An 18,797-nucleotide genomic window follows, 5' to 3' on the forward strand; every position below is an offset into this window, starting at 1 on the left:
CCCCTGCTGCCCCCGAGACCCCCAGAGCGCAGAGCTCCAGGCCCCTGAGACCCCTGCTGTCCCCCGAGACCCCCAGAGCGCAGAGCTCCAGCCCCGAGCCCCCTGCTGTCCCCCAAGACCGCCAGAGTGCAGAGCTCCAGCCCCCCCGAGCCCCCCGCTGTCCCTGAGACCCCCCGAGCGCAGAGCTCCAGCCCCCCGAGCCCCCTGCTGCCCCCGAGACCCCCAGAGCGCAGAGCTCCAGGCCCCTGAGACCCCTGCTGTCCCCCGAGACCCCCAGAGCGCAGAGCTCCAGCCCCGAGCCCCCTGCTGTCCCCCAAGACCGCCAGAGTGCAGAGCTCCAGCCCCCCGAGCCCCCCGCTGTCCCTGAGACCCCCCGAGCGCAGAGCTCCAGCCCCCCGAGCCCCCTGCTGTCCCCCGAGACCCCCAGAGCGCAGAGCTCCAGCCCCCCGAGCCCCCTGCTGTCCCCCGAGACCCCCAGAGCGCAGAGCTCCAGCCCCCGGCACTCACCAGACCCCGCTGACGCAGCGCGTGGACAGGGCCCGGGGCAGCACCTCGGAGCCCTGCTGCATGAAGCCCCCGATGGGGAACCAGAGGCTGTTGCCGAGGCTGTACTGGTTCTCCAGGATGTGGGGGCCCCGCAGGCAGGGGTGGGGGTTGTACCACTCGTAGGGGCTCAGCCTGGGGGACAGGGCAGTGAGGGAGGGGCTGGGCATCCTGCCCACCGGCCCTGCCCCCACTGCCCTGCCCCCCGCGTCCCAGCTCCCCATCCCTGCTCCCCGGCCCTGCCCCCCACATCCCCGCTCCCCATCCCTGCTCCCCACATCCCCAACCCCCACATACCTGCCCCTGTCCCCTCCCCCATCCCATCCCCCCCATCGCTGTCCCCCCGTCCCAGCCCCCCATGTCCCGGCTGCCCCCTGCAGTCCCCCTCCCCTGGCGCCCGCCCCGCTCGCCCCGTTACCGGGCGGCCAGGAAGAGGACGCAGCTGACGGCCACGTAGGCCAGGAGCATGAAGAGCCACACGGCCGGCGAGAAGGGGTCCAGGAAGGAGAAGTAACCGGGCTTGCGGCCCTGGGGAGGGGGAGACGGGGTGGCTGAGTGTCCCCCCGGGACTGACGCCCCCAGACCCCACAGGCCGAGGCCCCCCTGGGACTGACCCCCCCCGCGTCGAGCCTCCCCCCGCCCTGGGCCGAGCGTCCCCCTGGGACTGACCCCCCCAGACCCCGCGGGCCGAGCCCCCCCCCGGGACTGACCCCCCTGGGTCGAGCCCCCCCTGCCCTGGGCCGAGCGTCCCCCTGGGACTGACCCCCCCAGCCCCCCCATACCATGTGCACCCGGTAGAGGATGCTGATCCCCAGCGTCATGAAGGGCTTGGAGAAGTCGATCACTTTCTCCCGCTCCGCCGTGATGGTGAAGGCAGCTACTGCCAGGTCGGCCTTCTGCGGAGAGAGCTGGGGGTGAAGGGGGCCCCCCTGCCGCCCCCCCACCTCCCTGCTGCCCCCCAACCCCCACACTGCCCACCTGACACCCCACTGCCCCCTCCCATCGCCAGGTCGGCCTTCTGCGGAGAGAGCCGGGGGTGAGGGGGGCCCCCTGCCCCTATTCCTCCCCTGCCCCCTGCCTCCCCACTGCCCCTATTCCCCACAGCCCCTGCCCCTCGCTACCCCGACCCCCCGCTGCGCCGACCTCCCCGCTGCCCCGACCCCCTGCTGCGCCATGCCCTCCACTGCCTCTATTCCCACTGCCCCGATAGCCCCCAACCCCCACACTGCCCACCTGACACCCCACTGCCCCCTCCCATCGCCAGGTCAGTCTTGTGTGGAGAGAGCTGCCTCGCGCCCGGGCCGTACCCGGTTGATGAGCTCGCCCACCATGCCGGTCCAGGAGCCGTTGGCCTCGGGCGCCCCGTACAGCCCGTCCTCCACCAGCCGCAGCTCGAAGCGGAACTTGAGTATCCCGGCGAGTTCGTGCAGCATGTCGACGCAGAACCCCTCGTACTGCTCCCCGGCGCCCCCCGGGGCCTGGGCTCCGGCCCTGCGCATCACGTAGGGGTTCTCCTGCGGGGGCGGGGGGGTCAGTGCCGGCTGCGAGCTTCCCCCCAGCGGTGCCCTGCGGCGCTGCGAGCTTCTCCCCAGCGGTGCCCCGCGGCGCTGCGAGCTTCCGCCCTGCGGTGCCCTGCGGTGCTGCGAGCTTCCCCCCAGCGGTGCCCTGCGGTGCTGCGAGCTTCCCCTCAGCGGTGCCCTGCGGTGCTGCGAGCTTCTCCCCAGCGGTGCCCTGCGATGCTGCGAGCTTCCGCCCTGCAGTGCCCTGCAGTGCTGCGAGCTTCCCCCCAGCGGTGCCCTGCAGTGCTGCGAGCTTCCCCAGGGGTGCCCCGCGGCGCTGCGAGCTTCCCCAGGGGTGCCCCGCAGCGCTGCGAGCTTCCCCAGGGGTGCCCCGCGGCGCTGCGAGCTTCCCCAGCGGTGCCCCGCGGCGCTGCGAGCTTCCCCCCAGCGGTGCCCCGCGGCGCTGCGAGCTTCCCCCCAGCGGTGCCCCGCGGCGCTGCGAGCTTCTCCCCAGCGGTGCCCTGCGATGCTGCAAGCTTCCCCCCTGCGGTGCCCTGCAGTGCTGCAAGCTTCCCCCCTGCGGTGCCCTGCAGTGCTGCAAGCTTCCCCCCTGCGGTGCCCTGCGGCGTTGCGAGCTTCCCCAGATAATCCAGAGGCAGCCTCCGCCCCACCCCTGGGCTTCCCGCACGCCCCTCCTATGGGCCAGGCTCACCAGGATGGTGGTGACAATGAGGGTCTTGTTCGCCAGGCTCTCAGAGACGCCCATGGCCAGCGTCGTGGCGTTCATGGCCAGCGTCCTGTTCGAGTACCACACACCGATCTACGGAGAGGGCACAGGCTGGGTGGGAGCGGGAGGGGTCCATGGGGCTCAGCGGGATGGGGGTGACAAAGTGAGAATCTTTCATATTTTGGATGACTACTGTGTGTGCCTCAGTTTCCCCATGTGGTGCTTGATTACTAGAGGTATGTGTGGGGGGTTCTCTGCACAGACCCAGAGATGGATGTCTGGGGCTAAAGGTCTCTGAGGTCCCAATGAGGCAGGGCTGTCCCTGGGGGTGCCAGGGATGGGAGTCTGGCCCCACGCCTTGGTGGGTCCCAGAAGACAACGGCCCGGACACTTGGTACCAAGGCCGAACCTCCGCAGGATGCCGGGCGGGGTGAGCAGCTGGAGGACGAAGAGCTGGGGGGGCTGATAAGGGGGTGGCTGGAAGCGGGGTCTCACGGGGGGGTCGGGCCGCCCCAGCTGGACTGTGCTGTAATTTCCTTTCTCCGGGGTCACTCAGGGTGCCCGGACCCCCAAGAACCTGCCTGGGTCACTGCAGCCTCAGGGGCGGGGTCACCTCCAGTGTCCCCCCCGGGGGGCTCGCTGCAGGGGGCTCCCGGCCCCAGTGAGAGTGACCCCCAGGGGGCGGTGCAGGGAAGGGGTCCCCCAGGGACGGTCCCAGAGCCGGAGGACAAGCTGCTGGGAGTGGGGGGCCATGGGGCTGGTCCTGGGGCATTGAGGAGGGCTAGGTTTATTGGGGGAGTGTGTGGGGGGGTATATGGAGGGGGCTGTAGGAAGATGGGGGCTGCCAGGGATATAGGGAGGCTGGGGGCATTGGGGAGCCCCGGGCAGAGCTGGGGACATTGGGAGGTGTGGGGGCTCTAGGGAAGGCTGGCAGTTTGGGGGGGCTGGGGAGAGCTGCAGGGGCCCTCGGGGCTGGGGGGGTGCTGCGGGTCAGGAAATGCTGAGAGGTGGGGGGGGGGCCAGGGCTGCTGCGGACTGGGAGCCAGAGGGGCTGGGGGGAGTGGGGAGGGCTGAGAGGCCAGGGGGGATGGGGGGCACTGGGGGCCGGGGAGGGCTGAGAGGCTGGGGGGCTGGGGGCCGGGGGTCTCACCTCGCGGTGCCCGTCCCGCGCCTTCTCCAGGACACGCAAGGTGTAGTTGGTTCGCTGCCCCTTGCTGTTGAACTCCACGTGACCCGTCAGCCCCTCGTACTCGACCTGGCCGGGCCAGACAGAGGGGCAACGTGAGGGGGCCGAAGGGGACAGAGCAGAGCCGGGGGGGCCCAGCCCCAGTGGGAGCAGCCAGTGGGGTGCCCCATGCCCCCCCTTGTGGGTCCCTCCCGGGGCGCTCAGCAGAGCTGGGCTGGGGTCAGTAGGCTCCAGAGTGAACGCCCTCGGGGGGGCTCTGGGGGGGAACTCACCATGCGCAGGTAATTCATGAGGCTGGTGCCGTGCTGCCAGATGCTGGCGGAGGTGCAGGCCAGCGGCCGGACCCCGATCTCCTGGCTCCGGTTCAGCTCTCGCACGGCCGCCACCACCACGTGCACCGCGTCGAAGAGCAGCGCCGCCGAGAGCTGGGGGGCCGGGGGGGACAACGAACCAACAGACACGTTACACCTTCCCCCCTTCCACGGCCAGCGCCCCCCGTCCGCCCACCTCCCCCAGCCCTCCCCCCACACCCTAACCTCTCCGCCAACTCCCCAATCCCCCAAACACCCCCGACCCCTCCCCGGCGCCCCCCATCTGTCCAACTCCCCCAACTCCCCCACCCCTCCCCCCACACCCCAACCCCCCAACTTCCCCACCCCTCCCCCAATAGTGCAGGGGGGGCCCAGGGGGCAGGGCTGGGAGCAGGGCCGGGGCCCAGAGGGCAGATAGGGGGGCAGACCAGGGGGCAGTAGTCCGGGGGGGCCCAGGGCCAGGCCGGGGGGGGCAGTAGTCCGGGGGGGTCAGGGCAGGCCGGGGGGGCAGTAGTCCGGGGGGGCCCAGGGCAGGCCGGGGGAGCAGTAGTCCGGGGGGGGCCAGGGTAGGCCGGGAGGCAGTAGTCCAGGGGGACCCAGGGCAGGCCGGGGGGGGCAGTAGTCCGCGGGGCCCAGGGCAGGCCGGGGGGCAGTAGTCCGGGGGGGCCCAGGGCAGGCCGGGGGGCAGTAGTCCGGGGGGCCCAGGGCAGGCCGGGGGGCAGGGCCGGGGGGGCCCAGGGCAGGCCGGGGGGGCAGTAGTTCGGGGGGGCCCAGGGCAGGCCGGGGGGCAGTAGTCCGGGGGGGCCCAGGGCCAGGCCGGGGGGGCAGTAGTCCGGGGGGGCCCAGGGCCAGGCCGGGGGGGCAGTAGTCCGGGTGGGCCAGGGCAGGCCGGGGGGGTCAGGGCAGGCAGGGGGGGCAGTAGTCCGGGGGGCCCGGGCAGGCCAGGGGGCAGGGCCGGGGGGGCCCGGGCAGGCCGGGGGGCAGGGCCGGGGGGGCCCGGGCAGGCCGGGGGGCAGTAGTCCGGGGGTGCAGTAGTCCGGGGGGGCCCAGGGCAGACCAGGGGGCAGTAGTCCGGGGGGCCCGGGCAGGCCGGGGGGCAGTAGTCCGGGGGGGCAGTAGTCCGGGGGGCCCAGGGCAGGCTGGGGGGCAGTAGTCTGGGGGGCCCATGGCAGGCAGGGGCCCAGGGCAGACAGGGGGGCAGTAGTCCGGGGGGCCCAGGGCAGGCCAGGGGGGCAGTAGTCCGGGGGGACCCAGGGCAGGCCAGGGGGCAGTAGTCCGGGGGGACCCAGGGCAGGCCAGGGGGCAGTAGTCCGGGGGGGCCCAGGGCAGACGGGGGGGCAGGCCGGGGGGCAGGCCCGGGGGGGCCCGGGCAGGCTGGGGGGCAGTCGTCCGGGGGGCCCGGGCAGGCCGGGGGGCAGGCCGGGGGGCAGTAGTCCGGGGGGCCCGGGCAGGCCGGGGGGCAGTAGTCCGGGGGGCCCGGGCAGGCCGGGGGTCAGTAGTCCGGGGGGGCCCAGGGCAGGCCGGGGGTCAGTAGTCCAGGGGGGCCCAGGGCAGGCCGGGGGGCAGTCGTCCGGGGGGCCCGGGCAGGCCGGGGGTCAGTAGTCCGGGGGGGCCCGGGCAGGCCGGGGGGCAGTCGTCCGGGGGGCCCAGGGCAGGCCGGGGGGCAGTAGTCCAGGGGGGCCCAGGGCAGACAGGGGGGCAGTAGTCCGGGGGGCCCAGGGCAGGCCGGGGGGGCAGTAGTCCGGGGGGGCCCAGGGCAGACAGGGGGGGCAGGCCAGGGGGCAGTAGTCCGGGGGGCCCGGGCAGGCCGGGGGGCAGGCCGGGGGGCAGTAGTCCGGGGGGCCCGGGCAGGCTGGGGGGCAGTAGTCCGGGGGGCCCGGGGCAGGCCGGGGGGCAGTAGTCCGGGGGGCCCGGGCAGGCCGGGGGGCTCACCGTGGGGCCGGGGAAGGGGCTGCGCTCGCAGGTCTCCCGCCAGGACATGTTGAGGCTGCGGACGAACTCCGGGTAGAAGCGGTGGCTGGTGTTGAGGACGGAGAAGCCCAGGACCTTGGAGTGATCGTCCACCACGTCGTCCAGCCGCAGGCTGGGGAAATCCTGCAGGGGGCGCCGCGGGCAGCAGGGGCTGTCAGTCGGGAGGGGGGACCCCGGCCGCATGGGGGGGACTGCGGGGCGGGAGGGGGTGCAGCGGCATGGAGGGGTTGCAGGGTGAGGGGCGGGCCAGCAGCAGGGGGGGACTGTGGGGTGAAGGGGGCCCCAGCAGCACAGGGGGGGCTGCGGGACCGGGGGGGCCCTTCGGCACAGGCCAGCAGTGAATGCTTCCTCAGGTGTGGCAGATGGGAGCTGGGTCGGGGTCGGGGCCAGGATGGGGCAGGCTGTGGGGCGGTAGGGGGGGCCTGGCAGCACGAGGAGGCTGCAAGGCAGGAGGGGGGCCCAGCAGGACAGAGGGGGTTGCGGGGTGGGAGTGGGGGGCCCCAGCAGCACGGGAAGGGCTGCAGGACGGGGGGCCCAGAGGCGCGGGGGCCTGCAGGGTGGGAGGGGGGCCCACCGGCATGGGGGGGTTGTGGGGTGAGGTGGGGCCCCAGCAGTGCACGAGGGGGTTGTGGGGCAGAAGGAGGGGCCCGGCGGCACAGGACGGCAGCGAATGGTTCCCCGGGTGCGGCAGACAGGGGCTGGGTCGGGGCCGGGCTGGGGGGCAGCTAATGGCCGTGGGTCACGGCCCTGGGAGCCAGCCCAGCCCCCCTGCAGCGAGGCTCCCAGGTCGCGCCCCCGCTCACCAGGGTGGTCAAGATGTATTTGTAGAAGGCTGAGGTCATGCCCAGCTCCGAGGCCTGCAAAACAATCGGAGACTTAGAGCCTGGCGCTGCGAACTTCCCTCAGCAGTGCCCCCAGCCGGGCCCCTGGCGCTGCGAGCTTCCCCCAGCAGTGCCCCCAGCCAGGACCCTTGGGCTGTGAGCTTCCCCCAGCAGTGCCCCCAGCCAGGCCCTGGCGCTGCAAGCTTCCCCCAGCAGTGCCCCCAACCGGGACCACGGGGCTGCAAGCTTCCCTCAGCAGTGCCCCCAGCCGGGCCTCTGGCGCTGCGAGCTTCCCCCAGCAGTACCCCCAGCCAGGACCATGGGGCTGCGAGCTTCCCCCAGCAGTGCCCCCAGCCAGGACCATGGGGCTGCGAGATTCCCCCAGCAGTGCCCCCAGCCGGGCCCTTGGCGCTACGAGCTTCCCCCAGCAGTGCCCCCAGCCAGGCCCCTGGCACTGCGAGCTTCCCCCAGCAGTGCCTCCAGCCAGGACCATGGGGCTGCAAGCTTCCCCCAGCAGTGCCCCCAGCCGGGCCCCTGGCGCTGCGAGCTTCCCCCAGCAGTGCCTCCAGCTGGGCCCTGGCGCTGCGAGCTTCCCCCAGCAGTGCCCCCAGCCGGGCCCCTGGCGCTGCGAGCTTCCCCCAGCAGTGCCCCCAGCCGGGCCCTGGCGCTGCGAGCTTCCCCCAGCAGTGCCCCCAGCCGGGCCCTGGCGCTGCGAGCTTCCCCCAGCAGTGCCCCCCAGCCGGGCCCTGGTGCTGCGAGCTTCCCCCAGGAGTGCCCAGGCCGGCACCTTCTTGAGGACGAGGTAGGAGAGGGAGGCGTTGGCGTCGACGATGATGGTCGAGATCTTGTCGTCCCGAATCTCCTTGAGCAGCGGCGTCGGGTCGTGGGCGTCGTCCAGCATCCGGATCGACAGCGTCTCCTTGGAGATGAGGAACTGGTGCACGAGCTCCTCCAATCGCAGCAGACCTGGAGGGGGCGGGGGAGCAGGGTCACCCCCGGCAGCGCGGCGCCCCCCTCTGGGCCCCCCACCCCATGGTGCCCCCTGTTGACTCCTCGGACCCTGCCCCACAGCACCCCCTGCTGATCCCCGCCCCACCACCTGCAGCACAGCACCCTCCTCTGACCCCCCGTCTCCCCCCACCCCACGGCGCTCCCTGCTGGCCCCTTGGACCCCTGCCCCACGGCATCCCTGCCAACGCCTTCCACTCCCTGCCCCACGGTGCCCCCTGCTGACCCCACAGACCCCTACCCCATGGCGCCCCCCTCGGACCCCTGCCCCACCTCCTGCAGCACGGCACCCCCCTCTGACCCCCCCGTATCCCCCTTCCCCATGGCGACCCCTGCCAACCCCTTCCACTCCCTGCCCCACAGTGCCCCCTGCTGATCCCTGCCCCACCTCCTGCAGCACGGCCCCCCCTTTGGCCCCCCGTCCCTCCCGCCCCATGGCGCCTCATACCAACGCCTTCCACTCTGCCCCATGGTGCCCCCTCTGACCCCTGCCCCATGGCACCCCCTGCCTCCCAGCACCCCCTGTGGCCCCGGCTGCTCCCTGCCCCCCGGCGCCCCCTCACACTCGGCCTTGGCGCAGAGCAGGCTGGCCGAGGGCGAGTTGAAGGACTGCAGGATCCGGGCCAGGGCCAGGCTCAGGTCCTCGTTGCTGGGGTAGAGGCTGACGGAGGCGAAGCGAAGATACTGGAGCCGGGGGGTCTCCTCGGGGCCCACCTTCACGTGGGGGATCTGGGGGGAGCGAGAGGGTCAGGACCCCGGAGGGGGCGGCGGGGACGCACTGGGGATGTGGGGTGCACGGGGAGGGCACGGCAGGATTGAGGGGGTCCTGCCCCCCATTTACCTCCTTCTCCCCACAGATGTGGCTGACGGTGGCAGCTGAGGCTGGACTCGAAGCTGGGCCCAGAACCGACACCACCCCTTTGGGCAGGATCTGGCACACTGCAGGGAGAGAGTGTGTGGGGGGCATGCCGGGCAGCCAGGCCCTCGCACGCCCCCTTCGCACGCGCACACGCACACCTCCCCCCAGTCATACTCACCCCCAAACATGCATGTTCACCACTGCACACCTATCCTTGCACACGCGCGATCCTCCCTCCACAAACATATCTTCACATGCCCACGCTTGCTTGCACACACACTGTGCACTCTGACCCTTCCACCCCAGCTACGCACACAAACGTGCACACTCCCCATTGCCTCATGTAGTAAGTGAAGGCCCTGATAAAGGCCCAGTATGAGGCCTGAGGCCTGAACTAAAGTAATGGTCAAGACTTTGCTAACATAAAGCAAAGGGAAGCTGTGAGCCAGAGGCAGGCCCTGCTCGCAGGAGCTGGCAAGGAAAGGGCTGGTGCTGCAAGAAGATACGGATCTAAAAGGTCCTGAACACCAGAGATCAGAACATTCACATACTGGCCCATTCCACACAGATAACAAGGAACAGACTGACCCATCCCAATGACAGGGGCAAAAGGGTAATATGATGGATAGAGCGGTTTTGTTTGAACCAACATGTACAAGGTGAGAGGCGGCACTTTGCTACGTAGAGGGGTTGCACCTTACTGCGTAGAGGGGCTGCACCTCAATACGTCAGGAGTGATGTGTAACTTGTTTGTACCTGTGTATAAAAATGTATCCCTGGGGTGATGTCTTTGTCCGGCGTAGGGGGCCGTGGAAAGTCCCGCCACTGACTGAGCCGAGTCCATTGCCAAGAGGCACTCTGTCGCAGTATGCCCGGTAGACTAAGTACTCTACGGGGACCCTGCAAGTGTGTCTGAGCGCAATAAACCTGGCCGACGGGCCTTCGTACCTTACTAGACTCTGTGGTCATTGGGGGTTCTCTTCGGGTCTGCTGTGTCAGCTATCTGCAGAGCTGGGACAGCACAAGAGGGAACACACGCACGCAGCCGAGTGATACCAACAAGGAGAGAGCAGAGCAGAGCACCACACCGGTAGTGCTTCTAACAACAACATCTGTGACAACACTGGTGACCCCGACCGCTGATCTGGTGAGTAAGCGAGCTGTCCACTGTAGGAATCGCGATCTAACATGGCAGAAAACCTCGAGCTAGGGAACCCCCTGATCCCCTCCCTTTTAATCCCCATGGAGTTTTATAGCTCATGGACCCGCTGGATTGCCAGTAAGGGGGGTCCATATGAATTGAGGAATGGGGAAACAAGGACTGGCATATGTAGAGCGATGGTAGAAACCGAGGCTCTAAAAAATAGTAATAAAAGTAAAAAAGCAAAAGTAACAGTAACAAAGAAAGAGTTAAAAGAATCAAAAGAAGCTACACAGCCCTGGAATGCTCCCACCGCCCTTGCAGGGTGGCAAGCAGCCCAGAGACAACCAGTACAGGAACAGAGTGAAACACTGGAAACAGCTGTAAGGAACCTACAAAAAATACATGTGCCATCCCCTGTTATAAATATTGGTGGTAAACAGCAGGCTTCAGGTAGCTACCCTGTGCCTGAAGAATGGGGACAGAAGTGGAAAGAGGTGGTCCTAGTAAAATTAAAACATGTAACTGGGTCCACTGCATTGCAACCATCACCTTATGATAAAAGCCGGGTTCCAGTTAAACTTAAACCGGAACCTAGACTGGTGCCTGTCAGTACGGGACAAGTAAGTGCACAGAAGGAAAGAGTAGCAAACAATACTCTCACTGAATTGGTAAATCAAATGATGGAAAAAATGGAACAGTTCACAGAGCACATTAGGAGACAGGAGCTGCGACTCGATCGCAGGAGAGTGAGTAAAAAAGAATTTCAAAGTAAAAAACTAAAATTAAGCGGGTTAACACCTAGAATTGATGCATTAACACATGGAGTTGCCCAAAAACAGTTAACTGCAGCAAAAAAGGGCACTCCCACTATCCGTTTGGCATGCACACAAAAGCAACAGACACTGGGGGAACAAATTCAGGTTTTACAAGAGCAGGTAACTACCCCCAATCTCCTCTCATAATTAGAATAAAAAACAGGGGCGCAATTCCCAACTGTACAGGTTCCCAATTGCTTTAACCCATGGAACCACACTCTGCGCTCATATCTGAAAATAAAACCTTCTTTCTTAAATATTTTTACATACCAGTTAAGTTTTGTCTTTTATATGTTTGCTCAGTTTGCTAAACTTGCTGCTGCTGTCTGTACTTTCAAATGCCTTGATATAGTTAATCTCTCTTGGCTCAGGTCTTGCTACCTATTTAGGTTGCTCTTCACCCACCCCCCCTTTTTCCCCCGCCTCTCTTCACTTCTACTCTTTCTCTTTGTTTTAAGAGAGAAAAGTTATAGTTTTTACAGAAACCTCCAAAGGATAAAGCAATTAAAAACAGAACAAAACAAGAAACAGAAAGAAAATAAGGTAAAAACTTTAAATCCAGTAAATTAATTATTTTAACCCTTCAGGAATGCAACAGCTGGAATTATTCCTAACTTTCTTGAAGATATGGTTGCCAAGCAACAGAAACACACTCTCTGCTTCTAATCCTAACCACTCACTCATATTTAAAACATGGGCTTTTCTTATTCCATAGAGCAGAGTTTTAAAATAAGGTTAAATATAAAGTAATGCAAAATTCCTTGTTACCAAATTAATACAATACATTTGGCAAATATTAATATATGTTTTATCAAATTCATGCTACAAGTTTTAAATAAGGTAATAACTTGTTTATTCAAATGTTTAACCCTTTTTACTTTTTATTTTTGGTGGTGTTATTTTGTATAGTTATGAATAGAATTCTGGCGCCATTTGTTTTTAATTGTAAGTTTGTCCTGTGTGTGTGTCTTGTGTCTATGTTGTGTGCGTCACGTGACTATTTTTTTTTAATTATTTTTATTTTTATTTTTGTTTGTTGCAACAAAAGTCAACTTTATACCCTTTTAAAAATATATGAGTTGTGGTACTACACTTTTTTAAAATCATGGTTGGGGTATAATCCTAGTATTATCAACACCAATTTTTTGTGCAAAGTTCAAAAAGGTTTCAGTTACAAATATATGTACATATATTTCTGTCTCAACAAATAATGCAATTGCAAACAAAAAGAATTCTCTTTTATCAATCAAGTTTTGTTTTTTAAGTTTTTTTTTAAATTGTTATTCAAAGAAAAAATGTAAGGGGAAACCTCAACATTAAGGTAAAGATAATATTAACAAAATGTCAATTTCTTGTTTGGGCTTTTTATAAATTTGTTTGCACTGTTAAATATAGTTATAAGACTGTCATAACCAATATGTTTTAAAATAACAATTTATGCATAGAGCTAACCAAACATCTTTAACAGGTTTCCACCTTTGGCTCCCAAACATGGAAAAGCATTTTAAAAGTATACCCTCAAATACCCTCAAAGTATTTGCATGTATCTGTATTTAACATTTATTTTGGTTTAATGTTATAGTTGATTTAATTTTATATGCTTTTCTTTTGTTTTGTTATGTTAATGGGAAGCAATGGTTGTTAAGGTTTGTGCTTCTAAACAGTTAACAAAAGTAAAATTGGTATCATAAGCGAATTAACTCTAACTCTAAAAAGCTTGTTGAAGTTATGTTACTAAAAACAAAGTGTTCAGCAAGGGAAAGCAATACCCCTTCTCGTAAAAGATTGTGAGCATTTATTTTAGCTGTTAAGCATTACATTTAGTGTTAAATATTAGTAATGCACCCCAAATGAAAATGAATGTCTATACAACAATTGCAAAAGTATAGCTTATGTTATAAAAGGCTCGGTCCCTATTACATTGTTCTTATTACACTGTAAACAAACTAAGTTAAAACTGTGTATTAAGTTTGGGTTACTGAAAACAAACAAACAAAAAAAAACTTTACTATGTTAACTAACAAAAGTTGTTTAAGTTGCATCCCACAGACCAAAGATGCCAGAAAATATCACACCCTGAAAACACCAGATAAGAACTGTATACAGTGAAGAAACCTCCAAGCATCAAGAAAAGAAAAATGCTTTATAAATAAAAGACTGGTCAAATACACCTCTATCTACCATATATGGACAATTAAGTTAACAATCAGATAAAAACCACTAGCTGGATCAGAAAAACTGTCATTTAATTTTAACTTGATTACTGTGTAAAAACAACTGAATTATTGCTGTACTACTATACTATCAGTGTACTGCTGTATTTTTGCTGTATTGTATTATTGCTGTACAACATCTACAATGTGTATAACCTTGCTAAACTGTTTAACCAACCCACAGGTAAAAATCAACAAACAAATGGCAGCAATCACCATAAAGGCAAGGAAAAAACAAATTGGTAAAAAAATTAAGCTACATAGTAACTACAAATTGGGTAAACAAATTGCCTAGTAGTACCAGTCATAATTTGGGTCAGTGACACTGCATCCTAACTGAGGCACATGTTAGTCAAAACAATCTTGTTCAGTATCTGGGTACCAATATTAAATCCTGACACAACAATATTTGATAAATTGGTTACTGTCCATTCCATAGGTTATCTGGAAGACAGCATCCATAAGAAACAACTGGATCTACATCAACTACTGGGGTATCACAGAGCAGTTCAACCAATGGAACGGAGAAGCTACCCACTTCTGTTTCCTGCCCAGTAAAGCTGACCAGATGGTGACAACCAGCCTTAAGGATAACCTATAATATGAATGGACAGTGCTGTGTAGTAACTAATTACAATATATTTACATATAAAGGCCTCAGTGGTAGTTGTCACTACTCCAAATTTCTGTTTTACTTCTCATACACATAGCACTGTGGGACACACTGTCACAATCCTATCCCAGTATGTTAAAACACTTAGCCTACTGCTAATGATGAGACAGGTGATAACTTAAATTGCCCTAATGGAAGTGTGTTTCTATCTGTGTCACCAAAGTAAAAGGGCCACAGTACACCAGCAGCCTGGAAAAACATGGTTACACTTGGATATAAGTTGGTGTCATATCTACACAACATACTATACATATATGCCCATGCACACTACAAATATATGCCATATCGATATAATTCATATATATTAATTATTTAGAAGTGCCTCTAAGGATCAATCATAATATTACATTCCTCAGTCATGGTCCCGGGCCTAACATTCCCAGGCCCACCATAAGGGACTAAAAAATAATTGGATAATAAAATCTGTCTCTCAGTCGTACGAGGGAATGTGCAGACTAAACAGACAGATGGGGCATGAGTGTATGGATGGGTAAAATAAGGTGACCACATAACAGTGTTTAGCCCACTGGTTTATCTTTAGTCCATGCATTATGCTTTTCCGGGACGATGGGTCAACATCCTCCCCATAAAAAGACAAAAAGTGGGGGAATGTAGTAAGTGAAGGCCCTGATAAAGGCCCAGTATGAGGCCTGAGGCCTGAACTAAAGTAATGGTCAAGACTTTGCTAACATAAAGCAAAGGGAAGCTGTGAGCCAGAGGCAGGCCCTGCTCACAGAAGCTGGCAAGGAAAGGGCTGATGCTGCAAGAAGATACGTACCTAAAAGGTACTGAACACTAGAGATCAGAACATTCACATACTGGCACATTCCACACAGATAACAAGGAACAGACTGACCCATCCCAATGACAGGGGCAAAAGGGTAATACGATGGATAGAGCGGTTTTGTTCGAACCAACATGTACAAGGTGAGAGGCGGCACTTTGCTACGTAGAGGGGTTGCACCTTACTGCGTAGAGGGGCTGCACCTCAATACGTCAGGAGTGATGTGTAACTTGTTTGTACCTGTGTATAAAAATGTATCCCTGGGGCGATGTCTTTGTCCGGCGTAGGGGGCCGTGGAAAGTCCCGCCACTGACTGAGCCGAGTCCATTGCCAAGAGGCACTCTGTCGCAGTATGCCCGGTAGACTAAGTAATCTACGGGGACCCTGCAAGTGTGTCCAAGCGCAATAAACCTGGCCGACGGGCCTTCGTACCTTACTAGACTCTGTGGTCATTGGGGGTTCTCTTCGGGTCTGCTGTGTCAGCTATCTGCAGAGCTGGGACAGCACAAGAGGGAACACACGCACGCAGCCGAGTGATACTAGCAAGGAGAGAGCAGAGCAGAGCACCACACCGGTAGTGCTTCTAACAACAACATCTGTGACAACACCTCAGTCTCCTGAACGCTCCAGCACACGCTCACACTCACTCCTTCTCCTCCTTGCACACTTGTGCCCGGCATATGCCCATGTCCCTGACTTCACACAGATCATCCCCACTCAGTGAGGGCTGTGCACACGCACCTTGCACACCCAGCCGTGACTGGCCTGGGTGATCTCATGCTCTCAGCCCTGTTGGGTCATGGACTCACCCTCGCCTACTCACACTCCCCGCACCACGATGGTCTTGCAGAGGTGCTTTTGGACTAACCACCCTCGTGTACACTCCCCCTCGCACGCTCCCCTCACGTGTTTACATACTCACATGGGGTCACCCCCTCACACACTGAACACTGGCACATACAATGGCGTTGGCAAACGAGTTCTGGCTACCCTTTGCACACTCACCCCTCACACACGTACTGGTGTCAGCGGTCTCACGCACGCCCCCTCGCACACATACTGGTGTCAGTGGTCTCACGCATGGCCCCTCCCACACGTACTGGTGTCAGTGGTCTCACGCACAGCCCCTCGCACATGTTCTGCTGTCAGTGGTCTCATGCACGCCCCCTCGCACACGTACTGGTGTCAGTGGTCTCATGCACACCCCCTCGCACACGTACTGGTGTCAGTGGTCTCATACATGACCCCGCGCACACGTACTGGTGTCAGTGGTCTCATACATGCCCCCTCGCACACGTACTGGTGTCAGTGGTCTCACGCAGAGCCCCTTGCACACATACTGGTGTCAGTGGTCTCACACACGGCCCCTCACACACGTACTGGTGTTAGTGGTGTCACGCACGGCCCCTCCCACATGTTCTGCTGTCAGTGGTCTCACGCACGCCCCCTCGCACATGTTCTGCTCTCAGTGGTCTCACGCAGGCCCCCTCGCACACGTACTGGTGTCAGTGGTCTGATGCAGGACCCCTCACACACGTACTGGCGTCAGTGGTCTCACGCACGCCCCCTCGCACACGTACTGGTGTCAGTGGTCTGATGCAGGACCCCTCACACACGTACTGGCGTCAGTGGTCTCACGCACGCCCCCTCGCACATGTTCTGCTCTCAGTGGTCTCACGCACGCCCCCTCGCACACGTACTGGTGTCAGTGATCTCACGCACAGCCCCTCACACACGTACTGGTGTCAGTGGTCTCACGCACGGCCCCTCGCACACGTACTGGTGTCAGTGGTCTCGTACTGGCTGTCGCGCTGCAGTTCGAAGATTTCGACCTCCACGCGGGCCTTAGCCGGCACCTCGATGATGCTGTTGATCTGCTCCCGGGCCAGGGCCAGGGCCAGCCGCTCCCCGCGCCCACATACCGTCTGATCGTCCAGGATCGCAGCTGGGGGGCACAGAGCCGGGGGGCACATGGGTCCAGAGACACCACCCACACCCCTCCCCCACCACTGAGCTCCCCCCATCCTCAGCCACCTTCCATGGCCCCCCACGCATCCACGGCCCCTCACTCCCGACCCGCAGCCCCTACCCCCCAGCCCTGGGCTTCCGCCCCTCGCTCTGCTGGTGCCCCTCACTCCTGACCTTCAGTCCCTGCCCCCCAGCCCTGGACTTCCCCCCCACTGGCTCTGCTGGTGCCCCTCACTCCCGACCCGCAGCCCCGGCACCCTGGGCTGCCTCACCCATGCGCAGTGACGACAGCACCTGCAGGCTCAGGTGGGCGAAGCCGACGATCAGCAGCAGCAGCAGCGCGGGCGACGTCGGCATCTTCCACCCTCCTCATGGGGAACGTCGCCGCGGCCCCGCTGCCACCTGCGGGGGGGGGGAGAGCCCAGGGGCGGGGCCTGGGGCAGTCACATGGCAGAGCTCCCCCCAGTGCCCCCCCACAGCGCCCCTCGTGACCCCCCACTGACCCCCCCACGGCGCCCCCCACTGACCACGCCCACAGCGCCCCCCACTGACCCCCCACAGCTCCCCCCACTGACCCCGCCCACAGCGCCCCCCACTGACCCCATCCATAGTGCCACAGTGCCCCTCCACTGACTCCCAGCCCACAGTGCCCCTCGTGACCCCCCCACGGCGCCCCAGTGCCCCCCCACAGTGCCCCACTGACCCCGCCACAGTGCCCCCAGTGACCCCCCAAATCCCCGTCTACTGACCCCCCACAGCGCCCCAGTGCCCCCCCACAGCGCCCCACTGACCTCCCCACAGCTCCCTTTACTGACCCCCCACAACGCCCCCCAGTGCCGCCCACAGCGCCCCCCACTGACTCCCAGCCCCACAGCGCCCACTAACCCCCACAGCGCCCCCACTGACCCCGCCCACAGTGCCCCTCGTGACCCCCCCACGGCGCCACAGTGACCCCCCACAGCGCCCCACTGACTCCCGGCCCCACAGCGCCCCACTGACCCCCCACAGCGCCCTAGTGACCTCCGCCCCTAGTGACCTCCCACAGTGCCCCAATGACCTCCCCACAGCTCCCTTTACTGACCTCATCCATAGTGCCCCAGTGACCCCCCCACAGTGCCCCACTGACCCACCCACAGTGCCCCTCGTGACCCCCCCACAGTGCCCCCCACTGACCCCCCACAGCGCCCCTAGTGACCCCCCACAGCGCCCCTAGTGACCCCCCACAGCTCCCTTTACTGACCCCATCCATAGTGCCACAGTGACCTCCCAACAGTGCCCCCCACTGACTCCCAGCCCCACAGCGCCCCACTGACCCCGCCCACAGTGCCCCCACTGACCCCCCACAGCGCCCCCCACTGACCCCCTCTACTGACCCCACCCACAGCGCCCCTAGTGACCCCCCCACATCCCCTTCTACTGACCCCACCCACAGTGCCCCTCATGACCCCCCACAGCGCTTCAGTGACCCCCCCACATCCCCCTCTACTGACCCCACCCACAGCGCCCCTAGTGACCCCCACAGCACCTCTAGTGACCTCCCACCGTCCCCTCTACTGATCCCACACACAGCGCCCCAGTGACCCCCACAGCACCCCTAGTGACCCCCACAGCGCCCTCTACTGACCCCATCCACAGCACCCCCTAGTGACCCCCATAGCACCCCTAGTGACCCCCCACAGTGCCCCAGTGACCCCCCACAGCCCCCTCTACTGACCCCATCCACAGCGCCCCTAGTGACCCCCCACAGCACCTCTAGTGACCCCCCACAGCCCCCTCTATTGACCCTACCCACAACGCCCCCTAGTGACCCCCCACAGTGCCCCAGTGACCCCCCACAGCCCTCTTTACTGACCCCACCCACAGCGCCCCTAGTGCCCCCCCACCATCCCCTTTACTGACCTCATCCACAGCGCCCCCAGTGACCCCCACAGCCCCCTCTATTGACCCAACTCACAACGCCCCCTAGTGACCCCCCACAGTGCCCCAGTGACCCCCCCACAGCCCCCTTTACTGATCCCATCCATAGTACCCCCTGTGACCCCCCCACAGCCCCCTTTACTGACTCCATCCACAGTGCCCCCTAGTGACCCCCCACAGTGCCCCAGTGACCCCCCCACAGCCCCCTTTACTGACCCCATCCACAGCGCCCCTAGTGACCCCCCCACAGCCCTCTTTACTGACCCCACCCACAGCACCCCTAGTGACCCCCCACAGCCCCCTCTACTGACCCCACCCACAGTGCCCCCTAGTGACCCCCCACAGTGCCCCAGTGACC

General features: G+C 61.4%; 1 protein-coding gene across 2 annotated transcripts in view; it reads right to left on the minus strand.

The window, feature by feature from the left end:
- The window catches only part of GRIK5 (glutamate ionotropic receptor kainate type subunit 5), a 30,922-nt gene extending 14,004 nt beyond the window's left edge, over positions 1 to 16,918 (minus strand). Inside the window, exons 1-14 of one of the 2 annotated variants that reach the window (XM_050930464.1) lie at positions 16,795 to 16,918; positions 16,335 to 16,499; positions 8,908 to 9,005; positions 8,630 to 8,795; positions 7,846 to 8,024; positions 7,041 to 7,094; positions 6,199 to 6,360; positions 4,228 to 4,380; positions 3,920 to 4,024; positions 2,755 to 2,862; positions 1,851 to 2,057; positions 1,326 to 1,439; positions 962 to 1,071; positions 508 to 678 (exon numbers count right to left, since the gene is read on the minus strand). In XM_050930464.1, coding sequence (XP_050786421.1) covers positions 508 to 678; positions 962 to 1,071; positions 1,326 to 1,439; positions 1,851 to 2,057; positions 2,755 to 2,862; positions 3,920 to 4,024; positions 4,228 to 4,380; positions 6,199 to 6,360; positions 7,041 to 7,094; positions 7,846 to 8,024; positions 8,630 to 8,795; positions 8,908 to 9,005; positions 16,335 to 16,499; positions 16,795 to 16,879 — 1,877 coding nt within the window. In that variant the 5' untranslated portion in view covers positions 16,880 to 16,918. The remainder of the gene's footprint in view (positions 1 to 507; positions 679 to 961; positions 1,072 to 1,325; positions 1,440 to 1,850; positions 2,058 to 2,754; positions 2,863 to 3,919; positions 4,025 to 4,227; positions 4,381 to 6,198; positions 6,361 to 7,040; positions 7,095 to 7,845; positions 8,025 to 8,629; positions 8,796 to 8,907; positions 9,006 to 16,334; positions 16,500 to 16,794) is intronic. The other variant, XM_050930465.1, reaches the window with a different exon arrangement.
- Positions 16,919 to 18,797: the final 1,879 nt, after the last annotated feature.

Source organism: Gopherus flavomarginatus, chromosome 20, assembly GCF_025201925.1.
Source record: "Gopherus flavomarginatus isolate rGopFla2 chromosome 20, rGopFla2.mat.asm, whole genome shotgun sequence".
NCBI classification, from domain to species: Eukaryota; Metazoa; Chordata; order Testudines; family Testudinidae; genus Gopherus; species Gopherus flavomarginatus.